The following is a 23,550-nucleotide window of genomic DNA, read 5'->3' as shown; positions in this document are numbered from 1 at the left end:
CCTGTTCAAAAGAAAAAAAAAACCTTGAGGCGCTGTGGACCCCGGCACTTGCCCTAGTAAGTCTGGTGCTGGCGCCGGCTCTGGGAATAATGAAGGCTGTACTCCTGTTACAGTACTCGCGAATCTGCTGCTGACATCTTGGTGCGAAAAACCAGAGGCCACCCTGACAGCTCCTCCCCCCTCCGAAATACACGTTTTATTATCACACAACAAATATAAGGTTCTTTTACATTTCCAAAAGGATGGACTTTGTGTTGGCCTCCAGCAAGAACGGAACAATCCAATGAAGTAATGAAGTCCAAAAAACATTTTTCAGATCCCTTTTTTATTTACTTGGTTTTTTTTAAGTAAAATATATATCAACATATTTACAACAGGAAGTGAAAAGTGTATTCTCTGTATCCCTTGTATCCCTGAATGTCCCCCTAGTGCCCCCTATAGGTTAATGGACTCTCTGCTCATCAGTGAAGACGATAGAGTCCAGACTGCAGGGTTGTTTCCTCATCACCTTACACCTTCATCAGGAGGTATATCATCGCTCTTCATCAGGAGGTATATAGAGATGAGTGAACCTGGAGCATGCTGGAGTCCATCCAAACCCAAACTTTCGGCCATTGATTAGCGGTGGCTGCTGAAGTTGGATAAAGCCCTAAGGCGATGTGGAAAACAAGGATATAGTCATTGGCTGTATCCATGTTCTCTAGACAACCTTAGAGCTTTATCCAAGTTCAGCAGCCCCAGCTAATCAAATACCGAACATTCGGGTTCGGATCGACTCGAACCCGAACCCGGTTTGCTCATCTCTAGAGGTATATCATCGCTCTTCATCAGGGGGTATATCATCGCTCTTCATCAGGGGGTATATCATCACGTACATAAAGTCACTGCTTTGCATGTGTCTTTAAATGCAACATCAGCAGTGCCTTCTGAACAAAGCGTTTCCCACATGCACTACAAGAATAAGGTTTCTCTCCAATGTGAATTTTCTGATGTTTTATCAGATGAGATTTACAGCTAAAGCTTTTCTTGCAGTCCAAACAAGAGAAAGCTTTGATACCAGTGTGGACCTTTTGGTGCTTTGCACGGTCAGAGTTGGTGGCAAAACGTTTACCGCATTCCAGGCAAGGATAAGGTTTTTCCCCCGTGTGAATTCTCCGATGGACAATAAGACTTGCGCTACAATTAAAACTCTTCCCGCACACGTTGCAAGAATATGGCCGCTCTCCGGTGTGTATCCTGCGGTGCACAGTGAGGTGAGCATTACGGTTAAAACATTTCCCACAATCCGAACAGGAAAAGGGTCTCTCTCCGGTATGAACCCGCTGATGAAGTGTAAGGTGGGCACTGCAACTAAAACATTTCCCGCATTCCTGACAAGGATATATTTTCATCCCTTTATGAATTCTTTGATGGACATCGAAGAGAGACCTTGTCCTAAAGCAGTCTCCACATTTGGTGCATTCAAAAATTTGGGAAGCTTTATGTGCTAAGAACTCTGGGCTGCGGAGATGTTTGTGATCCTCAAAGATATAGTATGCTTGGCCCGCGGAATGAGTGGCCGGGTTCATGGCTGAAAATGGCGCCCTTGTGTTATTTACAGGTCTATATAGGTTACCGTCCTTGAATCTCCTTTCTTCCAGTGAAGCCGTCTCTTCTTTTATTAGCGTGGGCAGGTACTGCAGATGACCCCTGGGACTATAAATGTCCAGAGGATGGTTTGCTTCCCAGACTGGTTCCTCCTTGATGTACGGAGATGCAATCTGTTGTATATGTTGTGCGGGTGAATACGGCTCTGTCAGGAAGCGTTCATCACATATCTCCTCCTGATAGTGGATCCCGTCTGATGCGGTGTAGATCTCTGAGGGTACGAGGCTTTCCTCATCCAAGGACTCTGGTTCTTCTTTGATACGTAGAGCTGGATATTGCAGTGAATGGTCTCTGGGGGAGATGACTTCCTTGCCTTTGGGGTCTTCTCCATCGCACACAGCTGCTTTATTCTCACCATTTTCCAGCTGATATTCACATGGGACATTTTTCGGTAAATCTGTTGAAAGTAAAGAAAGTGAAGTATAAAAGTCTACAATCACAGTGGGTCATAGAGATATGAGAGAAGGTGGATGCTTCTCTTACCCAGGGATATCAGGGGCTGCCGATTCTCCATTATGACATTGTGGTACAGATCCTTGTGTCCTTCTACATACTCCCACTCCTCCATGGAGAAATAGACGGCCACATCCTGACACCTTATAGGAACCTGACACACACAATGGTCACACAGTCATCCCCCCCAGCCTGCTGCCTCCTGGATTACTCTATCATCTCCCAGCATTCCCCAGTGTCACCTCTCCAGTCACCACCCCACCCCCCCTGTATTACTGTATAATGTCCCAGCAGTGTCACCTCTCCAGTCACCCCCCCCTCCTGTATTACTGTATAATGTCCCAGCAGTGTCACCTCTCCAGTCACCCCCCCCCCCTCCTGTATTACTGTATAATGTCCCAGCATTCCCAGCTGTGTCACCTCTCCAGTCACCCCCCCTCCTGTATTACTGTATAATGTCCCAGCAGTGTCACCTCTCCAGTCATCACCCCCCACCCGTCCTGTATTACTGTATAATGTCCCAGCAGTGTCACCTCTCCAGTCATCCCCCCATCCTGTATTACTGTATAATGTCCCAGCAGTGTCACCTCTCCAGTCATCCCCCCCTCCTGTATTACTGTATAATGTCCCAGCAGTGTCACCTCTCCAGTCATCCCCCCCTCCTGTATTACTGTATAATGTCCCAGCAGGGTCACCTCTCCAGTCATCCCCCCTCCTGTATTACTGTATAATGTCCCAGCAGTGTCACCTCTCCAGTCATCCCCCCACCCCTCCTGTATTACTGTATAATGTCCCAGCATTCCCAGCAGTGTCACCTCTCCAGTCAGCAGCTCGAGGATCTGGTTGGTGAGCTGCAAGATGTTCTGTGGAGACTTCTTAGTTGGGCTCTTGGTCCTGCCCCATCCCCCTAACTCAGGTAAGCAGGTGCTGGGGGTCACATACTCTCCAGATTTCTTCTTAACTATTGCATAATCCTAAGCACAGAGAAATGTATTGATAAATAGCACTAAATGCATCTCCACAACTGCATGTTGCTTCAGTCTCTAGGTTATCAAGATCGAGAAGTGTTACCATACCCCAACAGCCATAACACCCCCATAATGCCCCAAGAGCCATAACACCCCCATAATGCCCTCATATTTCCCCAAGAGCCATAACACCCCCATAACACCCCCATAATGCCCCCATATTGCCCCAACAGCCATAATGCCCCAACAGCCATAACGCCCCCATATTGCCCCAACAGCCATAACACCCCCATATTGCCCCCATAATGCCCCAACAGCCATAACGCCCCCATATTGCCCCAACAGCCATAATGCCCCCATAATGCCCCAACAGCCATAACGCCCCCATAATGCCCCAACAGCCATAATGCCATAATATTGCCCCAACAGCCATAATGCCCCAACAGCCATAACGCCCCCATAATGCCCCAAGAGCCATAACACCCCCATAATGCCCCAACAGCCATAATGCCCCAACAGCAATAACGCCCCCATAATGCCCCCATATTGCCCCAACAGCCATAATGCCCCCATAATGCCCCGACAGCCATAACGCCCCCATAATGCCCCATATTGCCCCAACAGCCATAATGCCCTCATATTGCCCCAACAGCCATAATGCCCCAACAGCCATAACGCCCCCATATTGCCCCAAGAGCCATAACACCCCCATAATGCCCCAACAGCCATAACGCCCCCATAATGCCCCCATATTGCCCCAATAGCCATAATGCCCCCATAATGCCCCAACAGCCATAACACCCCCATAATGCCCCCATATTGCCCCAACAGCCATAATGCCCCCATATTGCCCCAACAGCAATAACGCCCCCATATTGCCCCAAGAGCCATAACGCCCCCATAATGCCCCAACAGCCATAATGCCCCCATAATGCCCCAACAGCCATAACGCCCCCATAATGCCCCCACAGCCATAACGCCCCATAATGCCCCAACAGCCATAATGCCCCCATGATGCCCCAACAGCCATAACGCCCCCATAATGCCCCCACAGCCATAACTCCCCCATAATGCCCCAACAGCCATAATGCCCCCATAATGCCCCAACAGCCATAACGCCCCCATAATGCCCCCACAGCCATAACGCCCCCATAATGCCCCAACAGCCATAATGCCCCCATGATGCCCCAACAGCCATAACGCCCCCATAATGCCCCCACAGCCATAACGCCCCCATAATGCCCCCATGATGCCTCACCTCTCCAGTTAGAATGAAGATTATTTCCAGAGTGAGGTTTAGTATCCTGTTGGTGAGGTGATTCTTGGGATTGTCCATCCTTCCTCAATATGTCAGATAGTGTCCACAAGGCTTATCGTCAGAAACATATAATTTCCTTTTACTTATTGCTTCGGCCTCAGAAAACTCTGATTTTAGGTCCCTGAAAGAAATGTTATAATATATACTATGTACGATCTATATACACATCACATTCAGCCAAAAAGTCGTGCAACAAATAATATTTAGTGCAGCTAAAAGGCTGATCCCAGTGTTGGTGCTCAGTCCACCGCGGGACCTCACTAACCGCAGTAATATCAGCCGTCATGGCTCCCAATGTATATACAGGTGGACTAATACAACAGACATTTCATATGACTGTATTCACAATGGAATCATACTGCAAAAAGGACATGAAAAAAGGCTGGACCGTATGTAACTTGCCAGATAGGTCATTTGGGTCACAATATGTATAAAATCTTTGGTAGATCCAAGTATAAGTCGGCATAGTGACCATGGGCAGGAGTGTGCACCGGGCCAGTAAAGTAGCCAATAGCCAGGCACAGCGTTAGAGGTCGCCGCCTCTGGTTATTAGAGCAGTGAGACACTACCGGCCGGGGCAGACCCTGCGCATGATAAACATTGGGTGGGAAAGAACATCGGCTTCAGTCACATGCCAGATGCCATGCAGTTTGGAGCTGGGATTATGGCAGAAATGGCCGACCAATCGGTGACATATCGCCCGGGCAAACCCACACGACTTGGAGTTAGAGACCAACCCATGCTGTCGAGAGAAATTTGGAAGATCCGCACCCAACCAATGGCGGACATCTGCGAGGAGTTTCAATAGGATTTGTGAGGACATCCATCAGTTATCATAGATGAGCGGCTGCTGCTCACAAGTCTTAGACGACCAAGTCCTAAGAACTGTAACTCTAATAATGTGCCGCAAAGAACGTCACTGGTAGAACCGGTTCTGTGGAGCGACACATTTCGGCTCACCCTCTACCACTAGGATGGCGGCATCTGGTTTTGGCGTCTGCACTATTTGGTGTGAGCATGTGCACCATACGTTGTGGCAGTTTTATGTGGTGGACCATATCACTCCCGGGACGCTAGTGGTCCTTTTGCAAGGTCCACCATGGCTTGGTATGGGGTGACAATCAGGCTATTCGAGATGACTAGCCTACTCAGAGCCCTGACCTTAACCTTACTGACAAGCTATGGTATGCGTTAAAGCGTCATTTTAGGGGGTGCTCCCCCCCCATCCAAAATCAGTGAAGGAACTGATGTCTTCTCCAAGCCCAACGTAAGAAAATACCGCCAGCCATTGTACAATGACTATGCCATGGGGGGGTCGCAGCTGGATTCACCGTTCTGGAGCATCCAACAACTACTCAAGGTGAATAAAACTAGATTTTGTTCTATCACAGGTAGGGCTGGGCGGTATACCGTGAAAATACCGATACCGTCCCTGGCGTCGGTTAACCGACCTCAACTCTGCCAGGACGGTATCTGCGGTATTTTTAATCCGGCGGCCGCATCCTCAGTCCCCTCGCGTCTGGGGACGCATATATAGTGGAGCAGGGCAGGGGATGAGAGATCCCCTGGCTCCGTAGTATGACAGTTTGAAGCTTCCCCCCGCGCCCTCGGCTTCTCTCCCGGACAGCCGGGACCCGTCTGAGCACACACGCTGCCCTGCAGGCCGTTTGCGCGCGGAGGTCCCCGGTCTCTGGAGGAGGAGACTGCAGGGACCGCGGGATCGGGTGAGGGCATCGCTGCAGTTGCACAGCGGGATCAGGGGGCGCAGTGCAGACCTCCAATCCCACTGTACAGCTCCAGCACGCACAGCGATGCCCTCACCCGATCCCGCGGTCCCTGCAGTCTCCTCCTCCAGAGACCGGGGACCTCCGCGCGCAAACGGCCTGCAGGGCAGCGTGTGTGCTCAGTATGTGGGACGAGTCAGCGGCTGTCCGAGAGTGAAGCATGTGTGCCCAGGGCGGGGGTGGGGGGGGGGGTGTTGGGGATGAGGAGATACTATTTATGTGCCCCCCTTCTACCCAGGTCCCCCCAGCTGCTGCCCCTTTTACCCAGGTCCCCCCAGCTGCTGCCCCCCTGCCCCAGTCACCCCCAGCCTCTGCCACCCTGCCCCAGTCACCCCCAGTCTCTGCCACCCTGCCCCAGTCACCCCCAGCCTCTGCCACCCTGCCCCAGTCACCCCCAGCCTCTGCCACCCTGCCCCAGTCACCCCCAGCTTCTGCCACCCTGCCCCAGTCACCCCCAGCTGCTGCCACCCTGCCCCAGTCACCCCCAGCTGCTGCCACCCTGCCCCAGTCACCCCCAGCTGCTGCCACCCTGCCCCAGTTTTAATTGCAACGCCCCCTCTTCTTTTTGATGTACTGCCACAGGTTGGGGCAGGCTTATACAGAATTCATGGGCCCCATGCAGTTTCTATGCTATAGGGCCCCATGAATCCTAGCTATGCCCCTGCTCCACCCCCAGCTATCTCTTGGGATCCCCTGATACACATGAATGCTCAGCTTAACTGAGTGTGCATGTGTTTTCAATGGAAATGGAAAGAAGACTGTACCAGCAATAGGGCATAGGGATCTGCATAGCTGTATATACACGTCTTGTAGTGTGTATATAGCTGTATACTTGTATATACATGTCCTGTAGTGTGTATATAGCTGTATACTTTTATATACATGTCCTGTAGTGTGTATATAGCTGTATACTTTTATATACATGTCCTGTAGTGTGTACATAGCAGAGACCTGGACGTGTATACACAGGTACACAGCCGAGACCCCCTACTAATAGAATAAATGGCACAGCCTTGGGTTGCTGCTAAGTGACTTACTTTATTTTTTTTACTCTATTTAAAAAAAATATCTTAAGGTTGGCCCGGTCAGGTGGGTGTGGCTTACAAAGGGGTGTGGCTTACAAAGGGGTGTGGCTTACAAAGGGGTGTGTCATAATTATCGTTCAATTATCGTTACCGCGACTACATGTATGATTAACCGCGATATCTATTTTGGCCAATATCGCCCAGCCCTAATCACAGGTGTTTAATTACTTTGTGGTAAATAGATTATATATATATATATATATATATATATATATATATATAGACACAGACATATCTATATATAGTCCTGTTAACCCCCGACCATTGACGCAATAGATTAAGTCTTACATTGTTGGATAACTGAGCCCAGAATAATGATGGCTGGAACCTCCGGCACTTCCTCTCATCCCACGACCACATCTCGGAGGGCAATGAAAGACTTTCAGCACCAAGAAGCAGAAGGCTTTAGCCTCCTTCTGCTCCCCATACCACACTTTAAGGATTTGTTCACACTATGGCTCTTGGGAGTTAACTCTCTGGATCTAGAGTTTCCCTTAGGTCCTAAGCAGCAGCACATAAAGGGGAGATTCTATCTTCCTGCAATGATAGGACAGATGGTAACAAGCAATAAAGAGTTAATTGCCCCGCCTATAAGGCTCTATGCTATAAGGCTCTATGCTATAAGGCTCTGTGCTATAAGGCTCTATGCTATAAGGCTCTATGCTATAAGGCTCTATGCTATAAGGCTCTGTGCTATAAGGTTCTATGCTATAAGGCTCTGTGCTATAAGGCTCTGTGCTATAAGGCTCTATGCTATAAGGCTCTATGCTATAAGGCTCTGTGATATAAGGCTCTATGCTATAAGGCTCTGTGCTATAAGGCTCTATGCTATAAGGCTCTATGCTATAAGGTTCTGTGCTATAAGGCTCTGTGCTATAAGGCTCTGTGCTATAAGGCTCTATGCTATAAGGTTCTATGCTATAAGGCTCTGTGCTATAAGGCTCTGTGCTATAAGGCTCTGTGCTATAAGGCTCTGTGCTATAAGGTTCTATGCTATAAGGCTCTGTGCTATAAGGCTCTGTGCTATAAGGCTCTGTGCTATAAGGCTCTGTGCTATAAGGCTCTGTGCTATAAGGCTCTATGCTATAAGGCTCTGTGCTATAAGGTTCTATGCTATAAGGCTCTGTGCTATAAGGCTCTATGCTATAAGGCTCTATGCTATAAGGCTCTGTGCTATAAGGTTCTATGCTATAAGGCTCTGTGCTATAAGGCTCTATGCTATAAGGCTCTATGCTATAAGGCTCTATGCTATAAGGCTCTGTGCTATAAGGTTCTATGCTATAAGGCTCTGTGCTATAAGGCTCTATGCTATAAGGCTCTATGCTATAAGGCTCTGTGCTATAAGGCTCTATGCTATAAGACTCTATGCTATAAGGCTCTGTGCTATAAGGTTCTATGCTATAAGGCTCTATGCTATAAGGCTCTGTGCTATAAGACTCTATGCTATAAGGCTCTGTGCTATAAGGCTCTATGCTATAAGGCTCTATGCTATAAGGCTCTGTGCTATAAGACTATGCTATAAGGCTCTATGCTATAAGGCTCTATGCTATAAGGCTCTATGCTATAAGGCTCTATGCTATAAGGCTCTATGCTATAAGACTCTATGCTATAAGGCTCTGTGCTATAAGGCTCTGTGCTATAAGGCTCTATGCTATAAGGCTCTGTGCTATAAGGCTCTATGCTATAAGGCTATATGCTATAAGGCTCTGTGCTATAAGGTTCTATGCTATAAGGCTCTGTGCTATAAGGCTCTGTGCTATAAGGCTCTATGCTATAAGGCTCTGTGCTATAAGGCTCTGTGCTATAAGGCTCTGTGCTATAAGGCTCTATGCTATAAGGCTCTGTGCTATAAGACTATGCTATAAGGCTCTATGCTATAAGGCTCTGTGCTATAAGGCTCTGTGCTATAAGGCTCTGTGCTATAAGGCTCTGTGCTATAAGGCTCTATGCTATAAGGCTCTATGCTATAAGACTCTATGCTATAAGGCTCTGTGCTATAAGGCTCTATGCTATAAGACTCTATGCTATAAGGCTCTGTGCTATAAGGCTCTGTGCTATAAGGCTCTATGCTATAAGGCTCTGTGCTATAAGGCTCTATGCTATAAGGCTCTATGCTATAAGGCTCTGTGCTATAAGGTTCTATGCTATAAGGCTCTGTGCTATAAGGCTCTGTGCTATAAGGCTCTGTGCTATAAGGCTCTATGCTATAAGGCTCTGTGCTATAAGGCTCTGTGCTATAAGGCTCTGTGCTATAAGGCTCTATGCTATAAGGCTCTGTGCTATAAGGCTCTGTGCTATAAGGCTCTGTGCTATAAGGCTCTGTGCTATAAGGCTCTGTGCTATAAGGCTCTGTGCTATAAGGCTCTATGCTATAAGGCTCTGTGCTATAAGGCTCTGTGCTATAAGACTCTATGCTATAAGTAGATTGTAGGTGAGACGTGAAGCTGCCATCTCAGTCATCACTCAGCTTCTCTGTCCTTGTCAGTAAGTATAATGGCGTCATCCAGATCTGGGCTGCATGCGGGCGATGTCCATGGCGCTGCGCACACAGGATACTGCTCACCTGGGGTTTCTTTACTTTTCAAAGAAGTAAGTTAGGCTGCATTCACACATTCCGTGTTCCGCACAGAAAATGGACGTGGACTGCCTGTAACGGACTTCTCCCCCCGTCCGGGCAGCATCTGTGATAAGATGCTGGGAGCGGGGGAACTGTACAGATATGCCCCAGATACACACAGCTGATTCATTACAGCGCAGCGCATATCTACAGTTCCCCCGCTCCCAGCATGCTGCCCGGACGGGGGGAGAGTCCGTTACAGGCAGTCCACGTCCATTTTCTGTGCGGAACACGGAATGTGTGAATGCAGCCTTATAGTTATAGTTGTTCAGGCTCTGTAACTGGAAGCCTGACCTGTCTGCTGCTAATGGACACAGATTCCATGAGGTGTCCCCTTTTATTTGCCTGTGTGAGCTCTGTTAGACAGTTAGGCTATGTAATCATGTGGTATAGGTACTGCTATTCAACCCCTTAGCGACCCATGACCGATCCATACCTCCCAACTTTTGCAAAGAGGGACATGTGCGCCGCGGTCCCCATAGCCACGCCCCCATAGCGACCATCCATAGCCACCCCCCATAGCGGCCCTCCATAGCCACTCCCCTACAGTCACCACATGCTGCTGACTGAATAGTGCCCTATACAGTATCCAATCCCCCCCAAAATGCCCCACATAGTATCCAATCCCCCCACATAGTGCCCCACATAGTATCCAATCCCCCTATATAGTGCCCCACATAGTATCCAATCCCCCCATATAGTGCCACACATAGTATCCAATCCCCCCAATAGTGCCCACATAGCATCCAATCCCCCTATATAGTGCCCACATAGTATCCAATCCCCCTATATAGTGCCCACATAGTATCCAATCCCCCTATACAGTGCCACACATAGTATCCAATCCCCCCAATAGTGCCCACATAGTTTTCAATCCCCCTATATAGTGCCCACATAGTATCCAATCCCCCCACATAGTGCCCCACATAGTATCCAATCCCCCTATATAGTGCCCACATAGTATCCAATCCCTCTAATATAGTGCCCCACATAGTATCCAATCCCCCCCAAAATGCCCTATATAGTATACAATCCCCCATATAGTGCCACACATAGTATCCAATCCCCCCAATAGTGCCCACATAGCATCCAATCCCCCTATATAGTGCCCACATAGTATCCAATCCCCCTATATAGTGCCCACATAGTATCCAATCCCCCTATATAGTGCCCACATAGCATCCAATCCCCCTATATAGTGCCACACATAGTATCCAATCCCCCCAATAGTGCCCACATAGTTTTCAATCCCCCTATATAGTGCCCACATAGTATCCAATCCCCCCACATAGTGCCCCACATAGTATCCAATCCCCCTATATAGTGCCCACATAGTATCCAATCCCCCTATATAGTGCCCACATAGTATCCAATCCTCCTATATAGTGCCCACATAGTATCCAATCCCCCTATATAGTGCCCACATAGTATCCAATCCCCCTATATAGTGCCACACATAGTATCCAATCCCCCTATATAGTGCCACACATAGTATCCAATCCCCCCAATAGTGTCCACATAGTTTTCAATCCCCCTATATAGTGCCCACATAGTTTCCAATCCCCCATATAGTGCCCTATATAGTATCCAATCCCCCATATAGTGCCCTATATAGTATCCAATCCCCCATATAGTGCCCTATATAGTATCCAATCCCCCATATAGTGCCCTATAGTATCCAATCCCTCATATAGTGCCACACATAGCATCCAATTCCCCCATATAGTGCCACACATAGTATCCAATCCCCCATATAGTGCCCCACATAGTATCCAATCCCCCATATAGTGCCCCACATAGTATCCAATCCCCCTATATAGTGCCCCACATAGTATCCAATCCCCCATATAGTGCCCCACATAGTACCCAATCCCCCATATAGTGCCCCACATAGTATCCAATCCCCCATATAGTGCCCTATAGTATCCAATCCCCCATATAGTGCCACACATAGCATCCAATTCCCCCATATAGCGCCCCACATAGTACCCAATCCCCCATATAGTGCCCTATATAGTACCCAATCCCCCAAATAGTGCCCCACATAGTATCCAATCCCCCATATAGTGCCCCACATAGTATCCAATCCCCCCAATAGGGCCCCACATAGTATCCAATCCCCCTATATAGTGCTACACATACTATCCAATCCCCCATATAGTGCCCCACATAGTAGCCAATCCCCCCGTATAGTGCCCCACATAGTAGCCAATGCCTCATATAGTGCCCCACATAGTATCCAATGCCTCATATAGTGCCCCACATAGTAGCCAATCCCCCATATAGTGCCCCACATAGTAGCCAATCCCCCATATAGCGCCCCACATAGTAGCCAATGCCCCCATATAGTGCCCCACATAGTATCCAATCCCCCAATAGTGCCCCACATAGTATCCAATCCCCCATATAGTGCCACACATAGTATCCAATCCCCCAATAGTGCCCCACATAGTATCCAATCCCCCATATAGTGCCCACATAGCATCCAATCCCCCTATATAGTGCCCCACATAGTATGCAATCCCCCCAAAAATGCCCTATATAGTATCCAATCCCCCATTATAGTGCCCCACATAGTATCCAATCCCCTCAATAGTGCCCACATAGTATCCAATCCCCCCAATAGGGCTCACATTGTATCCAATCCCCCTATATAGTGCCACACATAGTATCCAATCCCCCATATAGTGACCCACATAGTATCCAATCCCCCATATAGTGCCCCACATAGTATCCAATCCCCCATATAGTGCCCCACATAGTAGCCAATCCCCCGTATAGTGCCCTACATAGTAGCCAATGCCTCATATAGTGCCCCACATAGTATCCAATGCCTCATATAGTGCCCCACATAGTAGCCAATCCCCCATATAACGCCCCACATAGTAGCCAATGCCCCATATAGTGCCACACATAGTAGCCAATCCCCCATATAGTGCCCCACATAGTAGCCAATGCCCCCATATAGTGCCCCACATAGTAGCTAATCCCCCATATATGCCCCACATAGTATCCAATCCCCCATATAGTGCCCCACATAGTAGCCAATCCCCCATATAGTGCCCCACATAGTATCCAATCCCCCCCATATAGTAGCCAATCCCCCATATAGTGCCCCACATAGTAGCCAATCCCCCATATAGTGCCCCACATAGTATCCAATCCCCCATATAGTGCCCCACATAGTAGCCAATCCCCCATATAGTGCCCCACATAGTAGCCAATCCCCCATATAGTGCCCCACATAGTAGGCAATCCCCCATATAGTGCCCCACATAGTATCCAATCCCCCATATAGTGCCCCCCATAGTAGCCAATGCCCCCATATAGTGCCCCACATAGTAGCCAATCCACCATATAGTGCCCCACATAGTAGCCAATCCACCATATAGTGCCCCACATAGTAGCCAATGCCCCCCATATAGCGCCCCACATAGTAGCCAATCCCCCATAAAGTGCCCCACATAGTAGCCAATCCCTCCATTTGTGTGGCCCGACCAGAAAAACAATAAACCAGTAACTCACCTGTCCGCTGGTCCCAGCAGCTCCTCTCCCGGCAGAGCGCGCACTCCCATCATCCTCCGGGGTGGGCAGCGGGGTATACAGACACTGACTGTGCCGGAAGTAATTCAAGATAGAGGCTGCAGGTCACTTCCGGCACAGTCAGTGTCTGTATACCCCGCTGCCTGCCCCGGAGGATGACGGGAGTGCGCGCTCTGCCGGGAGAGGAGCTGCTGGGACCGGCGGACAGGTGAGTTACTGGTTTATTGTTTTTTTGGTGGGGCCACATATAATGCGGGACACTGGGGGCCGTTTCGGGACCGCGGGACAGCACCCCGAAAATGGGACTGTCCCGCGGAATCCGGGACGGTTGGGAGCTATGCGTATCTAATACGTCATGGTACCGCGGGGGGTGTTCAGAGAGGGGTCCCGCCGGGACCCCGCTCTGAACGGCGCTGATCCGACTCATATGTGCAGCTGGCAGTGCCTCTATTAGCCGGCGCGGGTCCCGTTGCGGCACCGGCTAATTAAGCCTCTAAATGCAGCTGCATTTAGAGGCTTTACGCCTCAAGTCCCTGGTGTCTAGTGGGACGGATCTCCCCCCGCGATGCGATGGCGGGGGGGGGGGGGGGGGGGAGATCCGTTCTTCTGCCTGTACCGGGCCTCAGCGTTGCAATGACGCTGATCCCGGCTCGGCAATAGATTGCTGTGGCCTGCAGCAGGCCAAAGCAATCTATGACCGATGTAATCGATCTTTGCTGTGTATATACAAGTCCCCCAGGGGGATCAGTGCTGTGTATATACAAGTCCCCCAGGGGGATCAGTGCTGTCTATATACAAGTCCCCCAGGGGGATCAGTGCTGTGTATATATACGTCCCCCAGGGGGATCAGTGCTGTGTATATAGGAGACCCCCAGGGGGATCAGTGCTGTGTATATAGGAGACCCCCAGGGGGATCAGTGCTGTGTATATACAAGTCCCCCAGGGGGATCAGTGCTGTGTATATACAAGTCCCCCAGGGGGATCAGTGCTGTGTATATACACGTCCCCCAGGGGGATCAGTGCTGTGTATATACAAGTCCCCCAGGGGGATCAGTGCTGTGTATATACAAGTCCCCCAGGGGGATCAGTGCTGTGAATATACAAGTCCCCCAGGGGGATCAGTGCTTTGTATATACACGTCCCCCAGGGGGATCAGTGCTTTGTATATAGGAGACCCCCAGGGGGATCAGTGCTGTGTATATACAAGTCCCCCAGGGGGATCAGTGCTGTGTATATACAAGTCCCCCAGGGGGATCAGTGCTGTGTATATACAAGTCCCCCAGGGGGATCAGTGCTGTGTATATACAAGTCCCCCAGGGGGATCAGTGCTGTGTATATACACGTCCCCCAGGGGGATCAGTGCTGTGTATATACAAGTCCCCCAGGGGGATCAGTGCTGTGTATATACACGTCCCCCAGGGGGATCAGTGCTGTGTATATACACGTCCCCCAGGGGGATCAGTGCTGTGTATATACAAGTCCCCCAGGGGGATCAGTGCTGTGTATATACAAGTCCCCCAGGGGGATCAGTGCTGTGTATATACACGTCCCCCAGGGGGATCAGTGCTGTGTATATACGAGACCCCCAGGGGGATCAGTGCTGTGTATATACAAGTCCCCCAGGGGGATCAGTGCTGTGTATATACAAGTCCCCCGGGGGGGATCAGTGCTGTGTATATACAAGTCCCCCGGGGGGGATCAGTGCTGTGTATATACAAGTCCCCCAGGGGGATCAGTGCTGTGTATATACAAGTCCCCCAGGGGGATCAGTGCTGTGTATATACAAGTCCCCCAGGGGGATCAGTGCTGTGTATATACAAGTCCCCCAGGGGGATCAGTGCTGTGTATATACACGTCCCCCAGGGGGATCAGTGCTGTGTATATACACGTCCCCCAGGGGGATCAGTGCTGTGTATATACACGTCCCCCAGGGGGATCAGTGCTGTGTATATACAAGTCCCCCAGGGGGATCAGTGCTGTGTATATACACGTCCCCCAGGGGGATCAGTGCTGTGTATATACACGTCCCCCAGGGGGATCAGTGCTGTGTATATAGGAGACCCCCAGGGGGATCAGTGCTGTGTATATACAAGTCCCCCAGGGGGATCAGTGCTGTGTATATACAAGTCCCCCGGGGGGATCAGTGCTGTGTATATACAAGTCCCCCAGGGGGATCAGTGCTGTGTATATACAAGTCCCCCAGGGGGATCAGTGCTGTGTATATACACGTCCCCCAGGGGGATCAGTGCTGTGTATATACACGTCCCCCAGGGGGATCAGTGCTGTGTATATACACGTCCCCCAGGGGGATCAGTGCTGTGTATATAGGAGACCCCCAGGGGGATCAGTGCTGTGTATATACAAGTCCCCCAGGGGGATCAGTGCTGTGTATATACAAGTCCCCCGGGGGGATCAGTGCTGTGTATATACAAGTCCCCCAGGGGGATCAGTGCTGTGTATATACAAGTCCCCCAGGGGGATCAGTGCTGTGTATATACACGTCCCCCAGGGGGATCAGTGCTGTGTATATACAAGTCCCCCAGGGGGATCAGTGCTGTGTATATACACGTCCCCCAGGGGGATCAGTGCTGTGTATATACACGTCCCCCAGGGGGATCAGTGCTGTGTATATACAAGTCCCCCGGGGGGATCAGTGCTGTGTATATACAAGTCCCCCAGGGGGACTTCTAGTTACAGTAAAAAAAAAAAAAAAAAAAGTAAAAATGTTTTTTTATTAATAAAAAATCCCCTCCCCTAATAAAAATCCAAATCACCCCTCTTTTCCCATTTTACAAATATAAATAAATAAAGAAATAAACATGTTTGCTATCGCCTCGTGCGTAATCGCCCGAACTATTAATTAATCACATTCCTGATCTCGCACGGTAAACTGCGTCAGCGCCAAAAAATTCCAAAGTGCAAAATTGCGCATTTTTGGTCGCATCAAATCCAGAAATTATTTAATAAAAAGCGATCAAAAAGTCGTATATGCGCAATCAAGGTACCGATAGAAAGAACACATCATGGAGCAAAAACTGACACCTGACACAGCCCCATAGACCCAAGGATAAAAGCGCTATAAGCCGGGAATGGAGAGATTGTAAGGAACATATTTTCGGTAACAATGGTTTGAATTTTTTACAGGCCATCAGATACAATATAAGGTATACATGTTACATATCGTTTTAATCGTAACGACCTGAGGAACATGCATAACAAGTCAGTTTTACCATAGGGCGAACGGCGTAAATGCAAAACTCCCCGAAATCAAAACAAATTCCTTTTTTTTTTTTATTTGACAGCGCAAATGATTTTTTTTTTGGTTTCGCAGCATATGTTATGGAAAAATAATGGCTGTCATTGCAAAGTACAATTGGTTTCGCATAAGGGCTCATGTGGGTCTCTAGGTGAAAAAATGCAAGCGCTATGGACTTTTAAACATAAAGTGGAAAAAGCAAAAGTGTAAAAACGAAAATTGGCTTTGACCTTAAGGGGTTAATGAAACGATGAAAACTATGGAACGGCTATATGTGAACGCAGCCTTAAGTGACTCTGTACCCACAATATGACCCCCCCCCTTGTACCTTCGGATAACTGATATTAATCCAAGATCTGTCCTGGGGGCCACGTGGCAGGTGATGCAGTTATTGTCATAAAAAAACAACTTGCAGCCCAGTGTCCAATGGTCGGGGCCTAGATTATGTATTAGGCTGGCACAGCCTCTCCGTCCCTCCTCCCCACCCTCCTCATCATTAGGAATGCCCCAGGCAGATTGTCTCCTATTCATCAGCTGTGTTAGCACGGCACATGGGCTGGATCGTTAAGGCACCTGTGCAATGTTCAGACAGGAGGAAATGTTCCAGAGGCAGACTATAAACGGAGAACACATCATAAAGGAAAGATTGAGATTTCTCCTCTTTTCAAATCCATTCCTGGCTTTGGCTTCCAGAATCTGTCAGATAAATCTGCCTGTGTAAACGCAGCATAAGCCACGGCCATTGGGCACGGGGCTGCCAGTTTAAAAGTTGTATTTTAGGACAATAACTGCATCCCCTGCCGAGCGGAGCCCAGGAGAGATCTTGGATTAAAAGCCGCTAAGTAACACTAGTACTGTTACTGATAATACATTAAGGCTATGAAGCTGCACTGTGTGAACACAACCTTAAAATACTGTTGTTTATTTAGTGCAAATATGAAGAGGTAAGATGACACTCACCAGCTTGGCGTTAAAATAATCTGGCTTTATTGGACATACAAGGAGCGGGGGAGGAAGGCGTCTGGTAAGAGGCCACTTTGTCTGACCCTCACGTGACCCCTTGTAGACAAAAACTTTATACACAGGTGAACACATAACAATGTTAACACAGCAGGCAGAGGAGTCATCATCTTTGTGTCCGCGGGTATCCTCTTCTACTGGTAAAGGAAACCATTGAAAAAGCAAGAAGTGTGAACAGACCCCTAACTGGTAGATCTAGTAATGGAGACACAATAGAAAAAGAAAAACGTGTTGTTTTCATATTTGACTATGCCCCATTGGAAAACGTAACTAAAGATGCCGTACAGAATAACTGGAATATTGTACAAGACGGCGAGATGTAGCCAGAAAAAAACCATTGTGGCGTTTACAAGAGATTTGGCTTTTAGAAGAGATTTGATAGTTGAGGGCGGCGTGCCGTGACCTGCGGGTAATGACGAGTGCGGCCGTTGTTACTGAATACATCAGCTGTAAAATTGGGAGGTCCGACGCATTTAGGAAAAGATTTATTGTTTATGCCTTTGTTTGCTCGCACAATACGGATTATATAGGAAAACTATTAGGCCGATGTGGAAAGGTTTTTATCTGTAGGTAGTGGAGGAGGCGGCCATCGTGTGACCAGACATCAGGGGGATGCAGCTGCACATTGTAGGGTTGTGGGCGGATATGGCGGATAGAGTCCCTGCTGTTATTAGTAGATATGAGGCGCTGAGGAGAAGAATATAACACTTAGAAAGAGATTTATCAAACTGGTGGAAAGTAGAATTGTCTGTCGCCCCCGGCAACCAATCAGATTCCACCTTATATTCCATTTTCCAAAGAGTCTGTGAGGAATGAAAGGTGGAATCTGATTGGTTGCTGGAGGCGACAGACAATCCTACTTTACACCAGTTTGAGAAATCTCCCCTATGTGTATATGTTATCCCTTACGTTGTTTTTAACCCCTTAAAGACCGGACCAATTTCGATTTTTGAGCTTTCATTTTTTCCTCCTTGTGTATATAAGGCCATACATACATACATACATAGCAGTTGCATTTTTCCACCTAGAGACCCACATGAGCCCTTATTTTTTACGCCACTAATTGTACTTTGCAATGACGGCTGAATTTTAGCATAAATTGCACTGTGAAACCAGAAAAAATTAAATGTGTGGTGAAATTGGAAAAAAATGCATTTTTTTTAACGCCTTGTTATATATGCTTTAAGGAAATTTTTGAAACTTTTTAATTTTTGGGAAAAAAGTTTTCTTTCAAAAAAATGAGGTTCTTAGCAAATGGTTTGATCAAAAGCTGTACCAACCCACCACGTTAAGGTGCCCTCAGAGAGTTGGACCTACACTAACAACGGCCTCTCTCGGACTATAAGTCTCCATATCTGGGCATGTAAGAGTTACTGAACTCTGTGTAACACACCTGCAGGAGCTGGGTGATGTGCACGGCTATAAGGAGGGAGCCCCCCCCCCCACACACATGTGAAACATAAAGTAATTACAGCCGGCACATTACACATTACATATTACACAGAGTTATGTTACTCTTACATGCCCGGATATAGAGACTTAGGGTATATTCACACGGACGGGCTCGCAGCGAGATTCTCGCTGCGAGCCCGGCAGGTCCTGGCAGTTCCCATACACTACATACTTGCTGCGGTCTAAACGACCGCAGCGAGTATGTAATTATACCGCCCTTAACCCCTTCTGCTCCCGCCCGGCTCCCCCGCTGTAAGCATACATTACCTGTCCTTGCTGCACGGGTCCGGTGTCCTGCTCTCCCGCCCGGCCAATCAGTGGCTGCGGCTGGGCAACACACTAATTGGCCGGACGGGAGAGCAGGACGCCGGACCCTGTGCAGCAAGGACAGGTAATGTATGCTTACAGCGGGGGAGCCGGGCGGGAGCAGAAGGGGTTAAGGGCGGTATAATTACATACTCGCTGCGGTCGTTTAGACCGCAGCAAGTATGTAGTGTATGAGAATCTCGCTGCAAGCCCGCCCGTGTGAATATACCCTTATAGTCAGAGAGAGGCCATTGTTAGTGTAGGTCCAACTCTCTGAGGGCACCTTAACGTGGCGAGTTGGTACAATAAGTTTGATCAAACCGTTTGCTAAGAACCTCATTTTTTTCAAAGAAAACTTTTTCAAAAAATTTTTTCAAAAAATGTTTCAAATATTTCCTCAAAACTTATGTTATATAGCACCTGTGTTTTGCTGCAGCAATTTTCTGTTGAACAAGGTATAGAGTAAGGGCTCGTTCACACAGAGCAAAAGCAGCTGAATTTCAGCGCTGAATGCATGCGGATTCCTCGAGTATTCCGCGCTGAATTTGTCAAGAGCTGATTACGAGCTGAAGACTTTCCTAGCGGAATACGCAGGGATTCTGCTTATATTCTGCTTATATTCTGCTCGGAATTCAGCGTCAGTTGATTTCAGGCGGAAATATTTCCTCGCGTAATCCGCCCTTTTTGCTCTGTGTGAACGTAGCCAAATGTGCGGGCTGTAATTACTTTGTTTTGTTATATGTTTGACAGCTGCATTTAAAAAGCTAATTAGCGGGCACGGCAATTGGACTGTGCCCGCTAATAGCCGCAGTCCCGGGCTGCAGATGGCACCCGGGATTGTGGCAGTTCAGTGCAGGGTCGCTGCACGGCCCCCTTCTGAACCCCCTTAATGACCTCAGGGCATATATTTACGCCCGTGGTCGTGAAGGGGTTAACTTAACATTATGTGTTCACCTGTGTATAAAGTTTTTGTATATAAGGGGTGACATAGTGAGTCACATGAGGGTTAGACAAAGCGACGTCTTGCTGCAAAACTGCGGTCACCTGACTCCTTTCTTTCCCGCTCCTTCTGCGTCCAATAAAGCTGGATTATTTACACACCAAGCTGGTGAGCGCCATCTTTCATCTTTGTCTATGCGCTATTGTTCGGGATTGAGCACCGCTGACATCTCTCAGACGTATGGCCTGCGCATGATTGGGACTGGAGCAGCGCTGTCTACTTTGCTGCTTGTTGCTACGTTGTTTATTTAGTGCACCTGGTGTCTTTCTGCCACTGCTACTGAATGATGCATTGAAGATATAAAACTGCACTGTGTGTACACAACCCTAGATGTGTAGTGATTACACCTAAGGCTTGATTCCTTACTCTGATACTGCTATTTTTGATGCAGTAAAGCTAAGATTCTATGGTGTGAACACAACCTTAGGGCCCTATTACACCATCAGATTATCTGACAGATTTTTTTAAGCCAAAGCCAGGAATAGACTATAAATAGGGGACAGGTCATAAAGAAAAGACCGAGATTTCTCCTCTTTCCAAATCCACTCCTGGCTTTGGCTTCAAATCTTTGGCAGATAATCTTTGTGTAAATGGATCCTTACAGAAAATGCTGTATCTTAAACAGATGGCTCTTGCTTCTGATTACCCGTGTCACTACACGGCTGGCTGCCCGACTCGTGGCCCCTCCACGTTTTGTTTGAAATTCTATAGGAAAATTTGAGGGATCCGGCACAAAAAGAGATCAACCATCTCAGAGGTCTTGTGCATGGAAAAAAAAGCATGTGTCAGGAACTGAGCCGCGCGCCTGGTTCCTGCCTCCGCCGAGGCGCTCGGCAAGAAGTAACGCCGACGGCGTCCTTCACAACAGGCACCTTTGGTTGCTGGGGGCGCACAGACGGCGTCCCTAGCAGCCGTCCTGCACTAAAGACCCTATTGCACGGAACGATTAGCGTTAATGTCAGCTGATTGTTGCGTCGTTTGTCTTTCAAACGTGTTGAAAAACAAATTACTGTGATAGCAGCGATCTACTGCCGTCTCTCCATGGAATAGGAGGCCGCAGACCGCCACTATCCTCTATGGGCTGCCCGGACAATCTAGCGATGACCCGGGAAGCCCCCCTGCAGCTCCCCGCGACCCCTCCCGCACTCACCCACTCGCTGCCGCCGCGCGTAATAGTGGCAGCGATCGCTGATAGCGCTTGTTTGCTCCTCACTGTCGGCCCGTGGAATAGGGGCTTAAGACTGCACTCTCCAGATGTGGGCAGAGACAAAGCTTATTTAGGGAGAATCAGAGAAGTAAGACTTTTATTTTGTATCTTTTTCAGGAAGGAAAAGGGTTGGAAGTCCTCGAAAGCCACTTTATCCAGATGAATACGGCAGACTTTCTGTGTTACCAAGAGGTGGAAGTCCAAGGGCAATGGCTACATCCTGGGGGGAGGAGATGTGCATGCCCACTGATCAGATATGCAGAACCGCATTGTGGTCTTATACTTCTGGACATTAGAACCCCTGGGCAGCAAGCCTTGGTAAAGCGGTTCTCATGGCTGCTGTATGATACTCTCCCCTATGTGATCTTGCTATTTCCCCATTATATGCTGCTGCTTAGGACGTAAGGGAAAGGGGAGTTAAATTCTTTCACCATAAATTCTCTTTCCTGTAGTAGAAACTAACCCCCCCTATAAAAGTTAATGCCTCATACCCTGAGAGTTTGGTGTTATCCCTAGATCATTAGAAGTACACAAGGAGGCTGGGTCAGCATAGGCCTTATAGGCGGGGCAATTAACTCTTTATTGCTTGTTACCATCTGTCCTATCATTGCAGGAAGATAGAATCTCCCCATTATGTGCTGCTGCTTAGAACGTAAAGGAAAAAGAATTTACGATGAGTAGAAATTACACTTTTTATTACATCAAGTGTTCAGTCTTGCCCCCACAATGTTTATTTTGCACATATTTTACCGATTATTATATGCCAATTATTTACACAACAAAAAGCATGTGCAATATGCGTCCTGTTAGTTTACATTACAGATAAGATATGATATGGACATCCTTGCACTGAGCATACTATCTGCTAGATGTGAATTAATCCCTTGATTGTTACCTTAAAGGGGTTATCCAGCGCTACAAGAACATGGCCACTTTCCCCCTACTGTTGTCTCCAGTTCAGGTGCGGTTTGCAATTAAGCTCCATTTACTTTCAGTGGAACAGACTTTCAAAACCCCACCCAAACTGGAGACAACAGTAGGGGGAAAGTGGCCATGTTTTTGTAGCGTTGGATAACCTCTTTAATATATTGTTGTGATGTGCACAGTGGTGTGTAGCCTTACGTTGCTTTGCAATGCCTCCCTGCACACGCATTATATCTGCTGCCATTAATTATAATAGATCAGATCGCATTACCTGCAGTGAGTGGCAGCAGGGGGCATCTATGTGCAGCTGTGTATTATAACAGATCAGATTGCATTACCTGCAGTGAGGGGCATCTATGTGCAGCCATGTATTATAACAGATCAGATTGCATTACCTGCAGTGAGGGGCAGCAGGGGGCATCTATGTGCAGCCGTGTATTATAACATAAGATCGCATTACCTGCAGTGAGGGGCAGCAGGGGGCATCTATGTGCAGCCAGGTATTATAACAGATCAGATCGCATTACCTGCAGTGAGGGGCAGCAGGGGGCATCTATGTGCAGCCGTGTATTATAACAGATCAGATCGCATTACCTGCAGTGAGGAGCAGCAGGGTGCATCTATGTGCAGCTGTGTAATATAACAGATCAGATCACATTAGCAGCAGTGAGGAGCAGCAGGGGGCATCTATGTGCAGCCATGTATTATAACAGATCGCATTACCTGCAGTGAGGGGCATCTATGTGCAGCTGTGTATTATAACAGATCAGATCGCATTACCTGCAGTGAGGAGCAGCAGGGGGCATCTATGTGCAGCCGTGTATTATAACAGATCGCATTACCTGCAGTGAGGGGAAGCAGGGGGCATCTATGTGCAGCCGTGAATTATAACAGATCAGATCGCATTACCTGCAACGACGGGCCGCAGGGGCATCTATGTGCAGCCATGTATTAGAACAGATCAGATCGC

At 48.2% G+C, this 23,550-nt stretch overlaps 1 protein-coding gene across 2 annotated transcripts in view; it reads right to left on the bottom strand.

The window, feature by feature from the left end:
- Positions 1 to 696: 696 nt before the first annotated feature.
- Positions 697 to 23,550, bottom strand: part of LOC138799940 (zinc finger protein 547-like) — a 37,620-nt gene continuing 14,766 nt past the window's right edge. For both annotated transcript variants that reach the window (XM_069981730.1, XM_069981731.1), the window contains exons 2-5: positions 4,327 to 4,507; positions 2,916 to 3,074; positions 2,131 to 2,254; positions 697 to 2,044 (exon numbers count right to left, since the gene is read on the bottom strand). In XM_069981730.1, coding sequence (XP_069837831.1) covers positions 882 to 2,044; positions 2,131 to 2,254; positions 2,916 to 3,074; positions 4,327 to 4,404 — 1,524 coding nt within the window. In that variant the 5' untranslated portion in view covers positions 4,405 to 4,507 and the 3' untranslated portion in view covers positions 697 to 881. The remainder of the gene's footprint in view (positions 2,045 to 2,130; positions 2,255 to 2,915; positions 3,075 to 4,326; positions 4,508 to 23,550) is intronic.

This window comes from Dendropsophus ebraccatus, chromosome 8 (genome assembly GCF_027789765.1).
Source record: "Dendropsophus ebraccatus isolate aDenEbr1 chromosome 8, aDenEbr1.pat, whole genome shotgun sequence".
In the NCBI taxonomy this organism is placed as follows: Eukaryota; Metazoa; Chordata; class Amphibia; order Anura; family Hylidae; genus Dendropsophus; species Dendropsophus ebraccatus.
Note: the sequence above shows the minus strand (reverse complement) of the source record. Positions and strands in the feature narration are given on the sequence as shown.